A 22431-nucleotide genomic window follows, 5' to 3' on the forward strand; every position below is an offset into this window, starting at 1 on the left:
GGGACATTTGCTGTTAAAGCCTAAAGGAATCACAGGCTTCCTTAACTGAGGGATTCTTAAGGCCTGAAGGAGCACTGAAAATGGTGTTTCAGCTTCTCTTTGGCTCCTTTCTGATCTATTTTTTATTTGCAGTTATTGGCAGAACAAAATCCTTCTTTCTACTAATTCTCAATTCATACTTTCACATGAAATAGGCTTAACAGTTGTTTAAGACCCATGACAAACTGGCATTCACAAATCTGGAAATAGACATCCATATTTTTGTGCACATGTAAGAACAAAGAGGGTACCACAGATTTCAGCCTTAATATTCAAAGGATATTTAGGTATTCGGGTATTCAACTGTTGTGCCAGGGCTTACTATTTCCAGTGACTTTTGAGAAATGTTTGCCATGTTTCTGGTCCTTTTTCCATGCAGCCCTCAGAGATGACAGGTCAGCTCCCCAAAGCTTTCACAGATTTTGGAGCCAAAAAGTAAGGAAATCATGTCTCATCTATGATCTCTTACAGCCCTTCAGATTGTTCTTTGTAGCTTTTATCCAATGCATAACCTTCAAGAAAGCTCAATGAAAAGATGAGCAGATCATCTCCACCCTGCAACCTGTCACCTTCTCATTGCAAAACCAAGCCTGAGACTGAGCCTGGGGCTTCACACAGTCCCTGCTGAGCCAGTTAGCTGGAGCCACATCTCTCAGAGCTGCTGGAGGCAGGTTTTTGGCTTTTGAGGAACAAAACAAACTCTTCCACCTCCTTGAAACCTGGAAGGGGCTGATTGCACCCACACCAGAGTTCCCTGAACCATCTGAATCTAGCTGAGTTCCTCCTCAGAGAGAAAATACTGCAAATTCCTCGTGTGAACAAAAGGAGAAGCCACTGTGGCTGCTCATGAAAATCAGTCATGGAAAAAGAGCTGGGAATTCATGAGTAGTGAGAGGGATTATGCACTGTCCCATTAAAATGTGTTCCTCTCCTGGGGAAAACACTCTGCATGCCACTGCTTTCTGCAGCTCACATCCAGTAAACCAGTCAAACTGCTTGGAGGGAGTGAAAGGAAATAATATCCCTCCTGAGGGGAGCAGGAGGTCTTTCCTGCAGACACCAGAGTTTTGTCTTAAACTGCATGTCCAAGTCAAATAATTTTCCACTTCCTTTGCAAAAGTAGAAAATAGTCAGATGGAAGAATCAGTCATTGCATGGAAATAACAAGATTTGCACAGGTTGATTGAGTTCCTTCCTCCATCCCCTTCTCCTTCCAGATTCTCCTGAAAAGAGCTAAAATAATAATCTCTAAAAATTAATAATAAAATTAATAATCTCTAAAATAATAATCCCTTGAGAGTATCTGTTACTGACAGTTCATTACACTACTTTGAATGGGATTCTTGCTTTCACTTTAAAACTGGAGATGGTTTTACCACTCATGAAGGATTTTGTATTTGTTATAAAAACACAGTGTGGTGGGAATGTGTCATTTCAGTACCAACCTACCTTTCACCAACACTACTGGGTCCTTTCACAGTATAGTTAGAATCAGTCTCTGATTTTTAAAGATAGGAAAGTTTCACAGAGTGCTTAGAAGCTCCCTCATGCTGAGCTGCTCTTGACTTCTGGCTTAGAAGATGGGTCAAACAGTGTAATGGTACAGAATTATATCTCACAGACTGATCTTCATCTCTCCAGGACCTGAGTTAATAAACCAGTGGAAAAGATTTTCATTAGATGTTTAGTTAATTTCTACTTTTATTACTGGGACAATTATTTTTCTGTTAACTTGCTGATGTTCAAAATGTTCAAAATTCTTCTTACAGAGATTTGCCAAAGTAATACAAGTAGTTTATAATTTGTAATTGTAAAATAGTCCTTTTTTTTGCTGGAGATACCAGTATTTTGTAGTAGAATGTTGTTTGTTTGTGTAAGATCTTGTATAAGTATGGACAGAAGAAAATACTGTTGCATTATTTGCCTTTGAATGGAAATTTCCCATGAATATAAATTAAACTGCTCCACACAAGTGAATACAGTACAAACACAATTATGCCACTGTGTTTCCTACATATTTTGGCAAATTAGTAGGATCTGGTTATCAAATTTATGATGTTCTGCTCCCGTAATAAATAATATGCGAGCCCATTAAAACTACATTTCTCACATATCATTAACTACAATAGACCAGCACATGTGCAAACATAATCTCCTTCCCAAAGCCAGATACTCTATATCAAACTTCAGGTTTTTCTATGTGGCCTGTTTGTAATATTCCTGGAACCTGGGGAGTGAAAATGATTGCTATATATTTGAGACCTATAAAATGCTGGGTTAATTTTTCCAAATGTCATATATGTTTTCTGCTCATCAGATTAATCTGAGTTTTCACTCAGTGTCACCCACCATTAGATCCAATTCTTAACCTGCTAATTACCAGCAAAAAGCTGTCCCTTTATTTTTACCTTGCTTGGAGAAAAGGCAGTTCAGGGGACACTTTATGGTCTCCCTGTCAGGAGTTTGTAGCCAGGTGGGGATTGTTCTCTTCTCCCAGGTAACAAGTGACAAAATGAGAGGAAATGGCCTCACGTTGCAGCAGGTGAGGTTTACCTTGGATATTAGGAAAAAAAAAATTCACAGAAATGTTGAGCATTGGAACAGTCTCAGGGAAGTGGTGGAGTCAGCATCCCTGGAAGTGTGAAAATAGGCATGAAGGTATGGTGTTTGAGTGCATGGCTTAATGCTGCTACTAGGCTGACAAATGGACTTGATGATCTTACAGGTCTTTTCCAACTTTAACAACTCTATAATTCTATGAAAACTACAGGTAGACAAAATATTTTCTGCTGATATTATACCTTCCAGCTCTGGCCTCAACTCAGAAATGTCAGACCACTTCTACTCTCCCCTTCCCTTCCATCCATCCCTTTGACAGACACTAGCAGGTAGGTTTCTTAGCATTCTTCAGCAATTAATCTTCAGACAATTTTATATTCTTTGCCTTCCCCATAAAAAAAAAAAATAAACCCACCTTGTCAGTGAAAAAATAGGGGATAGAAAGGTTGAATGGTTTGCTCATGGTTGCACTGGAGCTCTGTGGATAAGGCATTATCTGTAGCACCAGAGCAGTACTGAAAGCCACCCTTCCTTTGGACAAGAGATACCAAAACTTTTGCAAATATCCATGAATTCAACCCCAGAGCAGCGCTGCTCTTCCTGCCAGCAGCACCACCTCCCACTGCAAAAAAGCAAATTGCAGTTTGAGTAAGAAGAGCTGGTATTTGTCACCTCTGCCTTTACTGTGCAGTGGAGAAAGCAGCACCTGAGCTTCCAAACTCTTCTCTCACCCACAATCATTTGTGAATTATCACTTGTGCAAGCATTTTCACCCTGTTTCCTTTCTGACAAAGCTCAGAGAAGAGGTGTCAGTGCTATTGCAGCCATCCAGCAACTGTTTACTAAATAATCCTTCACTGCATCCCACTGACTGTTTTCTTTGGAGGGAAACAAACATTCTTACAAATACAGCAGATGACATATGGAATTATAAAACAGCCTGTTGGGTAAATTAAAGATCTCCTTTATCCTCAAAAACATCCAGCTTTACAAGTGTAATGTGGAGTGCTGTACTATGCCAGATACATTTGGAAACCATCCCAGCTATCACTTTGAAACTCTGCCTATTTAAAAGTTTTGGCAACTTTAATCACAGCCACAAAAGCTTCAGCAAAATTGCTGTTTTAATGAGACCAGTTCTGCCAGGAAGCGACAAAGCAACTGATGCCATCTGTTTGCATCTACCCACATTTAATCTATTAATGTGAGCCAAACTTACAGTCATCAGTATTGTTTTACTGGGATCATTATCTGGCCTAAAATAAGCTATGGGTCTTATTCACTGCTGAAGTAACTGAAATCAGCATTCTTGCACCAGATATAAGTTTGATCCAATGCTTTTTTGGCAGAAGAGAAACCAGGAATGGTTCAGCTCCATATGCCATGAATGCAAGTGAACCTTGGCTAAGCAGACAAATGCTTTCTTCACATATGCATTACAAGCTGAAAACTAACTACACTTGTGGGTCACAGAGTCTGTTTTCTGAATTGCTGTGAACTTAAAATAGGTGGAATAGAAACAAGTTAAAAGATGTTACTATGTTCCTGTGCTACTATCAAGTTTCTAGTCAATGATCCAACATGAAGTAGCTAAATAAATCCAACTGGCTTCTGTTCTATGCATTCTCTCTCAGGATCATTTTTTCCACTTATTTTATGCAGTTATAAAACCTTTGGACAATTGTAACAATAAAACATGGATATGGGCATTAGTGTCTGTTACTTCAAGGCAAAACTTAAAATCATTAATTGATTTGACACTCCAGAGAAAGCCACTGCAGAGAAACGTCAGCTTGCATTTTGTGATGTCTCTGTCTACACACTGAACAACTGGAGTAACCAGGGCTGAGAGTGAACTGCAGGAACCTGCAGCAATTCTTGGGCTCTGATCCTGAGGCTGAGCTCCAGTTACATCTCAGCTCCCATACAGGCACTTCTGCTGATATAAATTCCCACTCCCCACCTCCTTATTCCACCTCCCTCAGCTGGACCTCATTTTGTAGCCTCTGGGATGCTGCCACATGGATTGAAAGGAAACCAGAGCAAGATCCCTGCCCTGGTCAGAGCCAGGACTGTGGAAGTTCATTGAAGTACAGCTGACCTGCAGCCTAAAGTAATCTAAAAATGTTAGAATCAATTGTTTGGCTGGAAAAGACCCTTTAGATCACTGAGTCAAACTGATCAAAGACAGCTCTTCACATCTGGTGCTTCAAAACTCCCTGAAGATCATGGAAGGCAGAGGTGGAGGTGTTCAGGTAGGCATGATGTGAGCTTGTGAGGAACAACAAGCGCTATCTGCCAACGCTGGCAACACTCATCCTTCCTCTTAAGATGTTTAAACCTAATAAGACAAATAATTTATCTAATTTTTGATTGTATGAGGTCATCCTTACACAAAAAGAGATGGACAGACAATGTCTACCTGTTGCTTAACAAATGTTAACGAAAAATAGAGCTAAGGAAACAAAAGAAGAAAGGCTGTAGGCTGTTTAATACCTGTAAGATCTGGAATAAGACATTTCTAGTGGATGGAGAAACTAATTTTCCTGGTTTCCTGCTTTTTTCCCACACATAAGAAAAAATATGTGTGGAATCACTATTCTCCAACATTTTAAAACATAATTTACAATAACCAAGATGTTAGTTTCCTTGGCTGAATGCAGACATTGTCCTGCAATAGGGATAATTCTTCCCAGTTCCTCGGGCCACTCATAAATTTATTTCTTACTTGTTCAAAAAACCACTTATGATCACCTACATCCTCTGAGTTAATGGTATCATTTTTTCTTGTTGTTTTCAGCTTATGTTATGATCTCTGAGACTATACTGGATTTAGGGATTTCAATTTGGTCTTTAGTGGCTCATATATACCACAAATTTAATACACATCACTGGGCAAAGACTAAAAAAAAAACGTGCAGCTGAGGCTGGCATGTCTGTAAAAGCCCAGAGTGCTGTAGTACATTGGCAGGATAATCTGTCATGGCTAAGAATTATTATATTCATAAGTCTATACCACACAAACTGAATCCTCTGATCTAAATTAAATTACTCTGGTTTCATGGCAGTGCTACTTATATTGCATTACAGTCCATTATCCATAGCCTTGTTCTGGCCATAAGTGATGACAGATTCTAGTGCCTTACACAGTTATATTGGCCATTTGTTTTCAGTGCTAGAACAATAGGCACAAACAAGTCTCTTTTGTAAAGCTTTGGTACAGCTTGAACCACATATTCTGCTTTTCAATCAAACTTTTTTAAGATATCAGTCTTCTTTTTTCAACACTATTTCTTTTATCTTGCATGCCTGATCCTTAATCATTAAGATTTCACTAAGTCGTGACATGAGCAAACTTTTCCATCATCTTCTGCCCCCTTAATGCCAAAGTCCACAGTACTTCAATTATTTTAAATCACCAATTGTAGTTCACATTTTATTTAAGATATTAGCATGTCATGTTCTGACAGGGCAGAATGTTATAGGGTTTAGTGTTGGTTTCTCTTAAACACAGTAAACTGCATTTCTTGAACCCAGATCACCTAAAGCATCACTGGGATGGATGGTCCCAAGGGCATAAGCACTGTAGCACTGTGAGAGAAGCACTCCTGGCTCTTACACCAGCTCCCAGGGAAAAAATGGTGCAAATGAGCAGATTTTGGGTAAACTCCAGAGAAAATTTATTCCTAACTCCCCAGGCCTAGGCATTCAGTTAAGCTCTGGAAAAGAAACATAGCAAATAATGATGGAGAACGAGAAATGTAATTTTAAATTTTTTTTTTAGATTCATATTATTTTAGTGCAAGAAGAGGTTTGTGATGCCTTGGGCAGTGTGGTAGTGGGGTGCCAGCAACAGGGGCAAGGGAACATCATGCAGTAGTTGCACTTAGAAAAGAAACCACTGATTTCTAGGAACAGCACATTCCCCTGCTTTGGATGCTGTGCTGCTGTATGGGAATACCTAAATAATTCCCCTAAATACATTGACAAAACCTCTGCTGTCTAGCATCCAAACACAGACTTATCCTCCAAATATAAAAGAGAGATAAACCACAATCTGTTTGATTTTAAAACAGCAATTTAATAACTGCTGTAATAGTCTTTTTTTAGAGTTAAATCCAGACCACCATCCCTATTTGGGAAGCTCTGGGGCACGAGCTGCCTCTCCAGAGCTGGTTCCTTGGGAGCTGGAGCAACCACACTCCAGCTGCCTCAACAGAAATGCAGCTCCAGAAGTTCACAGTAGCTGCACTAATTTTTACCAGCTGAGGACTTGAGCCTTTATCTCTTGTTTAGACTGCAGAACAGACATCAGGTTTCAGCAGCGTGAGTCTGCTCTAAACAAGGAGTTGATATTTTGGGTTCAGGGCTTGCTCATCTCAGGGAGCCTGATCTTCCCCGTGCTGCAGCAGTGTGGAGCCCTGGTGACAAATGACATCCAATACCTGGAGAAATGCTGCTGTGGCTGTGGGAAATAGAGTAGCTACCACATGGGTGCTACTGAAATGAAACTGGCCCCATGTGCCAGCTTTGCAAAAAAGAACACTTTGTTCCTGCCTGGCCTTGGCAAGCTTTTAACCCTGGCTAATTTAACATTAAAGCTACACTAGCTGCCTCAGATCCATATTGTTAAAGCCAGCTGGATATGCCAAAAACTACAAAGGGGAGCAAGCTTTTTGCCTACACAAATAATACTGACTGTCACTTTGTATCAGGACTTAATCCTGTTAATGAGCTGCATGCGGGGCAATTTCCCTGATTGAATATGTTTTTCAGAGCCCATTTCCACTCACTGTATTGCTTGCTGATAGCCATAAGGTATGGACTGCAATCTGGACTCCGCTCTCATTCAGCAGTTCAATATTCAGAGTGCCTTTTGCTCCCACATCCACTCAATCCTGTTATCTCTCCCACTGCCACAAGGAAATGCTGTTCCCATTCATTGCAGGCTTTCCAAGCTGTATTCAGATTTGCACCAGGCTGCATGTTCATCTTTTGAGATGTGTAAAGGATTTTGGGGAGGATTTTGGAACCTGGTTTCACACTGGTTCTGTTCTGTTGCACTGGATATTGGAAATATCACAGGATTTCATTCATTCATTCATTCATTCATTCATTCATTCATTCATTCATTCTTTCATTCTTTCATTCTTTCATTCTTTCATTCTTATATTCTTTCATTCTTTCATTCATCAGCAATGAAAATTAAGTAAATTCCTTGGTTATTCCACTTCAGATCCTAAGAACTCACATTGTCCTGCACAGAAACAGGCCCATGGATTGGGTAAGTTTAACACCTGATTATATATAACGATTAGTCCAGAAAACTAATTTATATTCATAAAAACCCTATTTTTATTTTTCATTTATGTTGGTTTAATTTGATCCTACTACAGTTTCATGGATGTAGAAGCAACAAGTTTTTCTTTGCCTCTGAAAACAAATGGCTGGATCCATTTCCCTACTTATGTTATATGAACATCCTTGGAAGGAAAAGAGAACTCCACCAGATGAGAAGATGCCACCTCAGCTCCCTGGAAACTGGGAGAGCAGCTGTGCCTGTATTGATCCTGCTTAGGATCCTGCAGTAGGCTGAATAGCTCTTTGCCCAAGTTTTGCTATGTGACATCCTGGCTCCTTTAGCTCCACTTGCTCTCCCACAAAGAAAGGGATAGGAGAGGAGGCAGCCAGGATACTTATTTACCTGTCCTCTGAGTAAGAATCTATTATTTCAGGTAAAACATTTTGGGTTGATGACAGTTTTTGGGGTTTTTTTGTGGGTTTTTTTGTTTGTTTTTGGGTTTTTTTGTGTGCGTGGGTTTTTTGTTTTGTTTTTGTTTTGTTTGTTTTTTGTTGTTTTTTTTGGACAAAGGAAAAATATAAAAACCTACCTATATTTTTCAATGGCTATGAATGTTAAGAAAATCATCAATCTTAGAAGAACTCACTTCTTTTCACTGCAAACCAGTTCTCCTGCTGAAAACCCTCTGAAGACAAGTGCTGGTTCTAGGCATGGGGCCTGCACACACCTAATGTCCCAGATCACTGCCACAAATCATTTGCTGCATGTTTTTAAACCAAGTACTAGAGGAAAAGGGCTATTTTGGATTAAAGGGACAAAGCACCACTCTGAGCACAGGACTAATAAAAGGCTGGCCTCCAGCAGGCGACCATCTCATGCTTTGTTTGTTTTTACCTGAATTAGATTAGTGCTGCAGTGTGATTTCACCCTTATTAGACACTAGGAAGGCTACACAATGTAGCACTAAGCTCAAGGAAAAGTTCAGAGAGAGTTCACAGCTAATTAGAGGTCTCAGGCTGCTCACAGTGAAGGAACCTTGATGGTGAAGTAGATTCTTGTGTGTCTGATATGACTGAGTTGCACTGGCGTGCATTTTTACATGCCTGAACACTGTTGCATCCAGCTGGTGTTTCTCCCTCACTGGTGAACTAATAAGTGCTGTTCCTCCCCTCCCAGTTTGCACATAATGTTTACTGCAAAATCATAGAGAACTCTGTTAAAAATATCAGAGTTTCATGTCACATAAATATTTATGTCAGAGCAGCATAACAAGGCATAACTGGGACCCCAAGAACGGGTATATGTAGCTACCACGTATTTACATAGTTTAGCAAATAGTACATATTTAGTAAGGCCTATTTTTGGTATGACTTCTCTAAATAAATTGTAAAGTTAAAGTGAGTTGCATTTTTTTTGTTCTCTTAAAAAATAATTATTAGGTTAAATAATCAGAAGTCAAAGATACATTTGGTATTGCCCAAGAAATACTATCAGGTTTACAGAAAAGAATTCACACATAACCCATGCTAATTGCTGAGAAAACCTCTGTATTTGTTGCCTTCCCAGTTATAATGATCTGATTGTGAGAAGTCTGGCTACTTAGGAAATGTGTTGCAAAACACATGCGTGTATCCCTTTTTTTACATCACCAAAACCTGGATGTGGGCAGGAGCTCTGAGTGTGGCTGGCAGCTTTTCACCCCTGCCTGACTTCCACAGAAATGTTTTCTCACCCTTCAGTATAAAAGAGACTTTTCTCTCCATTTTAAAATTGACTGTTGGCAGCAAGTAGTTGTATCCCAGGTTCCCCTGCCCAAAAGTCTTCCCAAAGAATAAAATTCCCACTTGGGAATTTAAAAAAAATAGAATTCCCATCTTGTCTCAGATGGTTGGGCTCACAAGTTGCTTCTGCCCTGCTTGGCTGTGGTTTTGGGCTGTGAGTGGGAGACTGCTGGCTCACAAGATGTTTTCTGTCTTTGCTGGAGTGAATTCACTGATGGATGCTCTGTGATAACAAAATCTGCCCTGTGCCCACTGACCTGGCTTTACGTGTGCTGTGTTGATGTGTTCCTTCAGGATCTGCTTATCTCTGCTTAAAATACGTAAGGTATTTGTATTCTCTGGAGAGTCACAGTTTTCACTGTCTTAGGGTATAAAGAATGTGGATTAAACGCTTCATAATTTTGGGTAAAATATATCTAGTACAGTAATATTTCATTAAATGTGACTATGCAGTATGTCCCATCACATATGATGCATTCAAAAAGTTCAATACTGTTGAACAGCAATTAAGTAAAATAATATATATATTAGCATATCCCAAGAAAGCTCTAAAGCACTCCATGCAAACATCTGTGCTTTTTTTTTCTTACTCATAAGCTAATTAATTTTTTGGACACAGGCTGCATTTATGAATTTTGGAAACTAAGTAAAGCACAGCAGGGATTCCAGTTTACTGCCTAACAAAAACTGTGACTCTTTTAACAGTTCTGACAGGCACAGCTGAGTCTTACAAAAGCCATTCCCTTCCCTCAAACATTTTTTTGTCTCTTCAAATATTCTGTTGCCATATTAACAATCCACGTTGAAAATGTGCACTTACCCCATCATATTGTCAGGAGCTACTTTTTGATTTATATCTTTCTCAACTGATTCTCAAGGAACACTGCAGGCATTAACCATTGCGAACAACAGGAAGGTTTTCAATGTGTGCATGCTTTACACACAGTCTGTGCCTGTTGGTGACATTTATTTTACAGCTTCTCTCTTCAGTGGCAATATTTGCAGCCCCATCATCAACAACTGAGGTAAAAGTTTTAAGGGAACAGTAGTTTGAAACAAAGATTGCCTCCAAGAAAAAGGGCTTGAATGAGGCAATAAAATGTTTGCACACATGAAAAATGCCTATGAAGTCACTCCTTGGTCTGAGCTACAGAGCCAGGATGCAGGGAACAGATTTCACTGCTGAAGTGCTACAATGATTAATCACAGCCTGTAGGAAAGCCATTCTGAGTGTTCTGCAAGGGAACTGCAGGGCCACCACCATGCAAGGGCTCCAAAGAGGCTTCCCCATGCCAGCACAGAGGCGACTTTCTGTCCCCTCCACACTCTCCTACAAAGGCTGCCAGAAGCTGCCAATTTCAGCCCAGCAGAAACTCTGTACTCATTCTGAACCTCAAGAGGCTGCTGTCTCATCCAGTGTGCAAAAAGACTTCAGCAGACTGATGCCTTAGCATTAATTATTATTAGCTGTCTCTGATTTATGGTGTGAAGGGGAGGGACTGTGGTTTGCCAGTTTCCAGTTGAGTTAAACTGGAAATATACATCAGCTTTCCTCTAAATCCACAACCATGGTATCAATTTTGACAAGAAGACGTGAAGATACAGCTCCCCGTGCATCCATGGCAGAGTAGCAGTCATCCAGCCTGTGCAAACACATCCCCTCCTGTCTCACACAATCCTGCAAAATGAGCATAGATGGGCTCTTTAACAGAAAAAAATTACTTTGAGGGCTCATGTAGTTCTTTTAGGAGGTTGATTTTGTACTACCCAGCATATTGGGTGGGTATGGTATAGGTTGGGAAAACACCAATTAGGTTAAAGGGAAAATCCTTATTATATGTAAAAGCTTCTTTATATTTCAGTAACACATTTTCCACAAGAACCATTGAAAACCCTGACAAAGTGATATATGAGCAAATAAAACTTGAGTTTACGGCATACAGACTCACAGTTTCTGATTTTTTTTCCCTCAAAACTCAGTGCCAACTGTTTTCTTTGCCATTTTTCTCCAAACCCACTGTGCCAACCAAATGTCATTGATATGTGACTTTCCACACAGATAGATGGCATTGCAATTTTTCAAAGTACTAGACTGAGGCTATTAAGCATATTGCTTTAAACTTGCACCAAAAGCAGAGGATATGAAGGGAGCAGACAGTTGGCAGAACTAGCCTTTCTACCACATATGTCAGCAAGAACTATAGCTTGGGAAAATGATGATTTCTGGAATATAGCACTAATGTATTTACCATATGCTGGGCTAGAAGCTTTTTGCATTCATGTTAGTAATGCAACTTGGTAATTTCACATAGGCAAACTAGAGGTCTATTTTTATTTTTTATCCAAAGATTTAATGTATGGGGCTGTAACATGGCTAGGCTGTGTTATTTTTACCCACACACTCACAGACTCTACTGGTAAGCCGTGAAATGCTGTCAGAAGGATGAGTAACTTCAATACACTTGTGGAAAATGCAAGTCCTCTACATTATAAAGATTATTTGCTGTTTCTTATTCATTTATCTATTTATTTATTAGTTAGAAAAACCGCATCATTTCTAAATGACCTGCCATTACTAGGAACTGCAGAGATTCTAATAGAAGGATAAATAAACACAGAAAAAACTGGAAATGCCCATTTCAGAGCTTACAATGAAAGAAATGAGTAAGGCAGAGCAGGTCTGCATATCTATGCCAAGAATGATAGCAGAACACAGAATAGTAGAAGTCTTGACCAGGGGCATTTAAACAACTCTCATTTAGTTATTCCAGTCTCTCTCTGCTTTAAACACCTTCTACTGCTAACATTGCATGGGCAACAGCAAAAAGGAGAACACACAAGAACATCTGAGTACACACAAGGAGCAAGACTAGAAGGATGTAGTTTACATTGAAAACATTCCTTGATACTCCTGGCTGCTTTTGTTCTTCCTTCCTTTATCCTGTCCTCCATCTCTTAGCCAGGTTTTTCTTCCTCTCCCCTGCACCATCCTGATTTATAATGTTCCCATGTTACAGGTGACAGTATAACAGGAGGTGACTTCCTGAGAGCTGACTCCTCCCAGGCTGGGTTCTGTGTGCAGACTTAGGTCAAGAACATAGTTGAAACTGGTCTGGGTAATCCCAAATGGCCCATCTGTTCCTCACTCCCATCACACCAAGCCTTGCCTGTCATCACCCACAATGACTCTTGGAGCTCTGTCCTGCCTGTTTCAAAGTGGTTGAGCTCAGAGGAGCTGGAGATGGCTGAAATATTGTTTTTTTTACCGTATTTTGCACAGCCAAATGCATAAAGACACAGATGTACTTAGACCATCTCCAAAGTCAGCTTCTGTTTGGCTCAACACTGAGCTAGGCAAGGATGTGAAACATGGCTAAAATGTGTGCTCGGTTAAGGCAGGGGCCAGAAAAAGCTTTTAGGAATGTCTAGTGGGACTGATTTCCTCCTCTCTTTTGTGTTTTTTCCTTCAGATGCCTTAACATGGGGATAGACAGCCCTTGATCTTGTTGTGGAGACTGCCCTGATCGGAAATGTGTTGTGTGCCTTTATCTGGGAGGCCCTGGGCTGGTTAGGACAAAACATTGCCAGTGTGGGGCGATTCTCCAGAGTGCAAGGAGGAACCTGGAACCTCTCAGCATTGCTCAATTTCTGCAGAGCTTTTTTACATGTGGGCCTTGACAGCACCAGTGCCTGGTTTTAGAGTTTTGCAAGGTGGACTATGATGTAGAACAGTCAATCTTTTCTAGATTTGGGGGCTTCTGAATAGTTCTATGGCAGCAAGGTCAGAGGGCTGCGGTTTGCTGGGGGCTGGGGCTGTGAGGGATCTTCCCTGTGTCCCATGTGTCAAAAAGGAAAGCAACCCTCTCCACTCGCAGAACAGTTTTTCCTGTTTTGCTGGTGGCAAGCTGTGAGTGACATGCTAGCAGAGCTTGTTCACTGACTCCTAACACTGAAAAGCTTTCCACATTTCACACTCAGAGTCATGTCCTTCCCCACCTTGTCACCACACAAATTTTCCATTTTGTTCCAAAAAAAGTTATTTCCCCATCCCTCCAGATACCAGACACCCAGCTGGCACCCTAGTCTCTGGTACTACTTTAGTGTTCAAGTTCAGGACAAATATTCAATACCATTTCAAGGGACAGATAATCAGAGCTTTAGACATAATCAAGGGAAGAGAGTTGGCCAAAGCTCATGTGACACATGAAACAAAGGATCCTCAGGGCAGAAATTTTCCATCGAGACACTCAGCAAGTCAATCCTGTTGTTACAAAAGGCAGGTTTCCCTGCAAAATGCTGTAGCAGTCAGTGGTTCCTGTGATGCAGATGATTTACTCACAGGAGTGCTAAGTCTTTCTGGAGTTGGTGGGATACCCAGCAATCCTAAAGACACAATGTGGAAGAATCCCAAACACTACAGTGGACATGAGCAGTGTCCTCCTATTTGCACAGCAGTTTTTATCTGCACAAAAGAGATTTGCAGAAAGACCTGGGCACAACGGACCATGAGAAAGAGCACGTGCTCCAAAGGCACACAAAGCTGATCTACAGACTGAAGCATGTTGGCATTTTTGACACAGAGACCACAGAAGGAGAGAATTATCAAATTGCATTTCCTCAGGTCAGGAGCAGGTTAAATTCTAGAGGGAAAATAGGGCTATCATAGATAAACCAACAGTGCTGCATCTTGATGAGTTATGGCATTCTTTCCTGACTGCCAGAACAAGAGGGTTCAAAAATAAGTGGCAGCAATTTCACATTTTAATTGGCACAATTGTAGAAAATGCTCCTTGGCAAGTATCGGGTATTATGTCTAACAGACCAAGCATTTGTCTGCAACAGACTTCCTTTGTGTCACACAGGAATAAATAGACATGATGCTGCCTTATATGGCATAAGCATCACCTTGTGAGGGAGATGCGATGACTGTGAAATGAAGCTGAAGTTGGCAACGATAATGCAAACAAGAGGATACCTTCAGCATGAGTGCTGACCCCATTGCATGAATAGCACAATTCTGTCTTGTAATAAAATCCTCTGCTATTGTTTGTGTGTGCATAAAACACCCTTGTAGCGAAATATATACTCATGTTCTCTCTCAGAAAACTGAAAAAGATAAATTAGTGCCCTCTTATGCCTTAAGCCCAGAAAGCTGCAGACAGAAAATGAGAACTGGAGGCCAGTTCAGTCTGTTTCTCAAAGTTACACAGCACAGCTGTTATCAGCTGCTGCTTCTTAATCCTGAAGTCTTGAATATCCACTGTGCATTGCCAAGTTCCTCAGTTCAGAAATTTTCAAAATTAATAAATAATTTATTCCTTTCCACCACTACTGCTTACCCTCCCCAGCATGACTGACCCTGCTTCCATTTTCACCCTTCACATCTCTGAAGACTCCTGTATCTGAGTTAGTTTTAACTTCCAGTGACCTTATGTAGTCCCTCACATTTGCTGTTCTCCTCCGGGTGCTTTTCTGATGTTTCACATTCGGACTCTACATCACATCCTTGCTTTTCCGGTCACCATCTGTAGCTTTTCCATGTAAGCTCCATACAGAAAAGGCCACAGGCTGGATTTCAGTCCCCTTAGCCCAAGAGCAGTGAGGAGTGAATTTCTTTAGAGGTAGCTCAGCACCCTCTGCTGTATCCTCAGCGAACTGCAGATTTCCTTGCACATCAAGGACCGATTCCTGTGAAGACACGCCTAAGAGAGTGATATAGGAACTTCTGTGCCTGTTGGAAGATAGAACAAACCTTGCCTTTTTTCTCTTCTCCTCTTCTTAAAGAGTGAAATACTGAATATAGTATTTTCAACTTTATTGAACAAATGATAGATGCATTGAACTTGGCAAATGACATTCCACAAACTTACCTTTTAAATTATTTTTTCCTATTACTTTATTTTATATGAGCCACTTAGATATAAGTTTTGAAAAACATCATATTATATTCAGTTCATTAATGTTTTTCATTTTTTTCTGGACTGGAAGGCAAGAGGATGTTATTCAAGTGTTTCTCCTCAGCATGGATAGCTCCAGTGCCTTTGCTTTCTTTCTCAAATTACGTTGCTTCTCTTCAAAGTGCATTTCAAAGCTGTAATATTTCTGAAAACGAGGTTGCTAGATTTTTTTTCTCTTCAGGATTAGACTGTGGGCTCAAATAGATTAGGCAATATATGTTAAGTAGAAGATACTACCAGACACTACCAAGTAGTTCAAAGCAGCAGTAAAATAAGTATCTATTTCCATACATTTCTTTTCTTTATTGATGTGACATTCCAAGCTCTCAGCCTACAGCTACAAAACACAGTCTGCCTGTGTCCAGCTTTCACCACAGAAAAGGTAAACTGATGATTACCTGAACCATGAAGATTGTTACTGAATTTGAGTGGAAACCACTATGGTGAGCAAGAAACAAGAATCATTCTGTCCTCTATGAATATTGACATCTCTGAATGACAGGGTTATTGTTTTTATTTTAATTCTTTCTTATTGTGACTGTTGTAGATCTAGCATGTATGACTCTTTCCTACACAAATTCTTTCAGTCAGGGCCCATTTATATACACAAAATTTCAGCTTCATGAAGCTCAATTCTGCAACTGATGACGGTTTGTGGAGCAGGATGGAAGAGAAACAAAACCAATAAGAGCAAAGTATTCCACCTGACTGCAGAATGCAACTTCCAGCAATTATAAAACATAGTATGACTTCACAGACTTGGATGACAACTCTGCAGTGTGATGAAACAGAGATTAGAGAGAATACCTTATTGGGATGCAAACAAACAGAAAACCACTGAGGCACAAGTAATGTCGAATCTTGCAATAATTTTTTACCAGCCTCACTCTTCTAGCTATTGAAGCTCATCTGGAACTAAAGGAGAGTTGAATTTCTTTAAGAGCTGCACTACACACCTTTATTTGAACATGTCTGTGCCACTGTAAAATGAAATCTTTTGGCTGGAAGTTTGTTTGGAAGGAAGTTGACTTTGAGATCTCTGCTAAACTCTGAAGTATAAGAGTACTGAGGAGAAAATCTACCAACTTTCCCATGGTAAAAAAACAGTAAAGGCAGCTATACATTGAAATAAGGCAAATGTGAAGTTGAAAATTCCCATGCTAGAGCAGGGCAAGGACTCTTCTCTCTGAGCAGTGGAAGAAACCTGTGATGTGATTGTAACTCCCTTTCTCTGACCATGCACTTCTTGGGGTGGAGGTAGAGTTGGGAAGGAGGGTAAGTTTTCTTGATTTATTTTACTTCTCACTATCCTGCTGTGATTCTCTTAGTAATAAATTCCATTAATATCCTCAAATTGAGTGTGGTTTGCCCATGATGGTATTTGGTGAATGACCTCTTCCAGTTCTCATCTCAACTCTTGAACCTTTCATTAAGTTTTCTCTCTCCCATCCACTTGTGATATGAAAAGAAAAACATTTCAACTCAAAAGAAATTTATCATATATTCAGGGAACTTTATCTCAAAAAAACACACCAGCTTCTAGTTTTATTATACTTAAAATAGTCCAGGTAAAGTTAAGGGTCAAAACAAAACAAAGGCATATCAATTTCAGAGTTGCTCTCAGAAAAGAAAATTCTGGCACCCTTCATTCAGAGTCTCCAGTTGCTATTCCTGTGCAAAAGTAAAAGTAGTCTTCACTGTATTTTGTCTCTTCATTCCAGTTCCCCCATTTCATTCCTTTTTGGGAAGAAATCACTGCTACCTAAATCAAATGGTGAATTTCACAAGCATGGAACAGATACTGTGTTCTGAGCTCAGGAGAGCCTGCTAGAACGTAATATCCCTCAAAACTCACCCCTTTTCAAGAGTGCAAACAAAAGGAGATGCATTGAGTAAGAACCAAACTTTGGAATTCTGTAATCAAAAATTCATAAAAAAATTTCTTTTTTTTAGGATTGAAGTCTATCTATAATAGACAGGCACAATTATTTATCCTGCAGCTCAAAGCACTCACAGCAAAAAATGCTCATTCAACATACAATCACGTTTTGCCTTAACACTTAGGTAATGAAGGACTTTTATTTATGCAATATATTTGAAGCCAGAATTTCAAAAAACAAGAAAATTTTGTACTCCCATCCAAAATTTCAGTAGATGTTAATCAGAAAGATCAGTGATGTTTTAAATACAGTATTCATGCTGAACAATTTGCTGGTTTATGCCAATTTGACATATTATGGAAGTTACAAATACTTTGATATCCAGAGACTATGCAGTGCTTCTCCAGGTGCTTCTTAACCAAAACAATTCACAGATGTTTGCTCATCTCTCTATTGAATGTCTTCCTAAATTAGCTGATCCTAGAATAAAAAATACAGGTACAAATGAAAAAAAAAAACCTTGGTAAAACTAAAGTAAAGTTTGTTCTTGTAAATTATATGGGGAATGTATATAAGGAAAAGCAAAACTATCCAAAATTTAAAAAAACCTACACAACTGATGAAAACTTTTCTATTGCCATTCTCATGAATGTAAATGTGCTCCTCTGTATTACCATAAAAGCATTTTTGCCAAATTCCAATTTTAGCTACCCAAGTGAATCTCCAAAGCACTATTCTGTATATGAACTGAATTGCAATCATATAGCCAAATGACATCTATTACTAACGTTCAATACATCTACTTTTTTAATAACATTAATTTCTCCTACACTATTTAGAGATCCTATCAGGTTCATGCATTATTTCACATACTGTACTACTCTCCAGAAGTCTCACAATTAAAACAATTGTGATGTAAGCTTTTACAAGCTATAAACCTTCATTTCTTAAAATATTTTTATTTTGGTTTCATGAACTCAAAACTACTTGGGATATGTAGGAAGGTCACATTTATTACTATGGACTAAAGGTGCTTTAGAGATTAATTATCTTTTTAATATAAGTTAAAAAAATATTTCAATGATGATGCAAACTCAACAATAAGGAGAATTAGGTTTGCAAGATGTGATTGGTCAGGGTGCTACCTGATCTCATCTAGGTTCTCTTTCACAGAAAGGGCTGGACCATTCAAGGTGCCTTCTGACCATGGCTGCTCTATGATTCTGTGATTTTAATAATTAATCTGCCCCAGTGCAACTCCTAGCCAGATCCACCCCCACTTGGGCTGATGTTTATGCAGCTGCTTTTGCTAGTTTTATGTTGCACTCAATAATAACACCCTGGACTAGCTCCCTTTTTACTGTGATCTGTGGACATTTACATGGATGTCTTGATGGGCAGATCTTTAAGAAATGTGCAGCTGACACAGAAAACTTGGGCATTATCAGATTTAAATTTCTGTTAAAATCTAATTCTAAAGGGAAGCAAGAACACATTTTCACAGCAGATACCATCCCACACATAAGACCAAGGCAAAATACAATCATAAACACCAACATCTTTCATGTTTTGCTGAAAGCCTACTTCAAATTCTGAAATATCATTTTTATTTTGGTTCATTTATTTAAGCTGCTATGCTGAAATTTTTTTCAGGCAGTGTTAAATGCTAGTTTATAAATATACTTGCCTTGTTGTCTTTGCAGAAGTCCAGAGATGGTGATTGGCTGCCTGGACAGAGGCAGCTGTGGGGAAGGTGATGTAAATGGATACAGCTGAGGGGTTCTGAAATCAGAATTAGCCCATGATCCCCTTTGACTGCTCTGGGATCCAGATGATGATGGACAAGAACTATGTGGTAATCTCAGCACAGGGGTGGATCTGTTAATGAAATTAATTCATGCATGTGATTTGAGGCTACTTCTATAACAATACAAAAGATTTCAAAATTACTTCAATTTGTTGTCTATATATTTTTACTTACTGAATATTTTTACATATTTCAAAAAGCAGACTGACAAAACAATTTTAGAATCAGAGGTGGAAAAAAGTACTTTGTTACATGTATGTTAAATTTCTGCTAGGAAGATATATTTGGTTTAATGATTATAATGAGCAAGAGTTTAATTTTTCTGGAACAATTTAAAGTTATTGATTAAATGAAAAAAACAGAAACAGCTGTTGCAGGCTGCATGAAAAGTTCAGGTTATTCAGAGAACAGCCCTTGTGCAGATATTGTGCTTTCATCTCTGATTTTTGTAAGAATGACATAGCAGAGACACTGTTAGACTTCCTCATTATAAAATTACCCCTTTTTATAGGAGTACCATGACTGCAGATGTCAACAGCTACAGAAGCACAGATTATAACTGCACATTTTTGAAAAATGTGATTTCAAAATAAAACTTTTCCCCAAAACCAAACATTTATGTAGATGATAGCTAGGCTGCACAGTAACACTTCTTCAGATCTAGAATCTGAACATACAGATTATCAAAGGCCAGAGGGGATATTTCAATCTCTTGTAGGAGATGGTAACCTCTTGAAAAAGTATTGAATTACCTTGTAGATCCTGTTCCACTACTCTGACTTGGCTTTATTAGAGCTATCTGAGAAGTCCTGTAGGATACACTCCCTGTTGGAATCAGATTTTTGAAAACAAGACCATTGTGAATTACACACTTTACTTAAAAGATGACTTTGGAAACAAATATCAGTACTTTTATTGCATGATCTGGGACAAATTCATGATTGATTCACTCAAGAACTAAAAATGGTGCACAATTACCATAGTCAGTGAGAGAGCTCAGCTGTCACAAAAACATCATATTGCACCATCTCTGCAAATCTTGTTCCAGTTAAACACATGGTGGCTTCTTTCCCCTTCTTTCATTTATTAGACTATTATTAGACTATCAAGACAGCTGTGCTGAAGTGCTCCAGTTCTTCAGCTGATCTTTTTTTGCTCCATCCACCTCTGAGAAGGAAACTTTCCTTAGTGCACCATTAAATCATTGTTTCCACTTACCCTTACTTTTGCACATAAACTTTGATTCCCTCAGCCTTATCCACTGCAAAACTTTATGTGAAAGTTCTGAAATCTGCTGAACACATAACTGTTCTACATAAAATTTTACTGTCTAATAAATATCTATTTATATTTAGACACAATAAAAAAAACAGTTAACCTCAGCTCTCTTTATCTTGTTATGCTTAAATTTATAGGCAACCATGGATTTAGGAAGGATCTGAGCATATAGATCAGACATAACACAGAAAAAGCAATTTTTCCTCCTCCATTGAAATTGCATTTGTCTTTGTTTCAGGACACTTACACCATGTAAAAACACAAGAGTGCTAAAAGTTCTTTATGTGGCTGCAGATGGATTCTATGAAGTGCTGAAGCCAGGTGAAAGCTTCCTGAGCATAGACTGCTGTGGAAACACGCTGAATGTAAAACCAAAAATGGGAGAGACACACAGAGAGCAGGCCTGCAAAGCATCAGGAATTCTGGGAAAGTCCTCACAAATAAACAGTTCTCAAGAGACTGCACCAATTCCAGTAGGCTGTTACTCATGTCTTATTTACATCTGAGTGTTACCCAAGCTCAGGGTATGAAGGAATGAAAGCAAGTAGTGGCAGGTAAAATGTCTTATATCCTGTAACAGTGATAAGGTGAAAAAATCACCTTTTTCAAGAAATTCTTGATCTTAACTACCTCACTTCTGTTATTAAGTATTTTTTAACTTCTATTTAGTTTCCCCCCTTTTCCTCATGTAATGTTTAATACGGCATTGTGGACAATGTTACTGTTTGTTAACCACAAATACACAAAATTAGGAAGCTTAACAGAAGGTCAACAAGTATTCCTGTTCTGTTCAATCACACATACAGTTACAGTATTTTCTTTGCAACTGTTGTTTCAGCAAAAATTGGTTTGGTTACAAGTAATCATTTACTGAGCAGAAGAATTAAGTACTAGGAAAACATTTCATACTTCATTTTAACCATTTCCCAGCTGCTGGATTGAAGTCCATGTGGTAAATTCCTCACACCTCAACACAATTCAGATTTTTTTAGTAAATTGCTAATGTGTGGAATTTAATTTACTCATCCTCCTAATACAACAGAAATGTCATTCAGTTACAAAGTTTACTTTTACTCACCCATACGTCCATCCTGTGGTGGAGTTATTACTGATAATCTTGTTGGACCAGGTGGTGTCTCCAGCTAAATGAACAGCAAGTCATTAACCACAGTGTAATAAGCATATGAATTATAAAGACATTTTAAGCAATAGTGTTATATTTTTAAGGTCTACAGAGCCTGCAGATTTCCAGAACTCTCTGCTGTCAGTTTTGTTCATAGCACTAAAATGCAAAACCTAAGAATTAAGTTACTATTTTTAAAGATCTATGGGCAGGTGGGAAATACATGTATTTTAGCTTTATTATATAACCTATCACATTCAGATAAGAAGTGTTATCAGACACTCTCACTGTTTTCTGTACTGACATCCCATTTGCAAGCTAGCAGCTGTTCCTGGATGTTACCTCTCCTAACCAGGATACCAACACCAAGAAAAGCTCCTGCCTTCATTCTCATGTTAGCAGTATCACTCAAAACCTGCAATTCCCTACTCAAGTATCAGAGTACTCAGGTATCTAAATACCTGGCTTTCAGACCACTGACATTTTTGTAATATTGGGATTTTAAGAATTTGCCATTTACTTTGGCATCACAAGTTTAAAAGCCAGTACATGGCATGTAGAGAATATAATTCAAGAAATTAATGTTGTGATTTATTTGCTTTTGGTTTCTTTTGGGGAGCATCTGATTTCTATCCTGCATCAAGCATATCTGAAATCATCATGCACATCAGAATAGTTTTGAATGGGATGGGGGATGAATCCTAT

At 39.0% G+C, this 22431-nt stretch overlaps 1 protein-coding gene across 1 annotated transcript in view; it reads right to left on the minus strand.

The window, feature by feature from the left end:
* Positions 1 to 22431, minus strand: part of RNF212 (ring finger protein 212) — a 71127-nt gene that overhangs the window by 36420 nt on the left and 12276 nt on the right. The window contains exons 9-11 of the mRNA XM_030947409.1: positions 21682 to 21745; positions 20078 to 20150; positions 19206 to 19396 (exon numbers count right to left, since the gene is read on the minus strand). Coding sequence (XP_030803269.1) covers positions 19206 to 19396; positions 20078 to 20150; positions 21682 to 21745 — 328 coding nt within the window. The remainder of the gene's footprint in view (positions 1 to 19205; positions 19397 to 20077; positions 20151 to 21681; positions 21746 to 22431) is intronic.

The sequence above is a fragment of the Camarhynchus parvulus genome, chromosome 4 (genome assembly GCF_901933205.1).
Source record: "Camarhynchus parvulus chromosome 4, STF_HiC, whole genome shotgun sequence".
Lineage (NCBI taxonomy): Eukaryota > Metazoa > Chordata > Aves > Passeriformes > Thraupidae > Camarhynchus > Camarhynchus parvulus.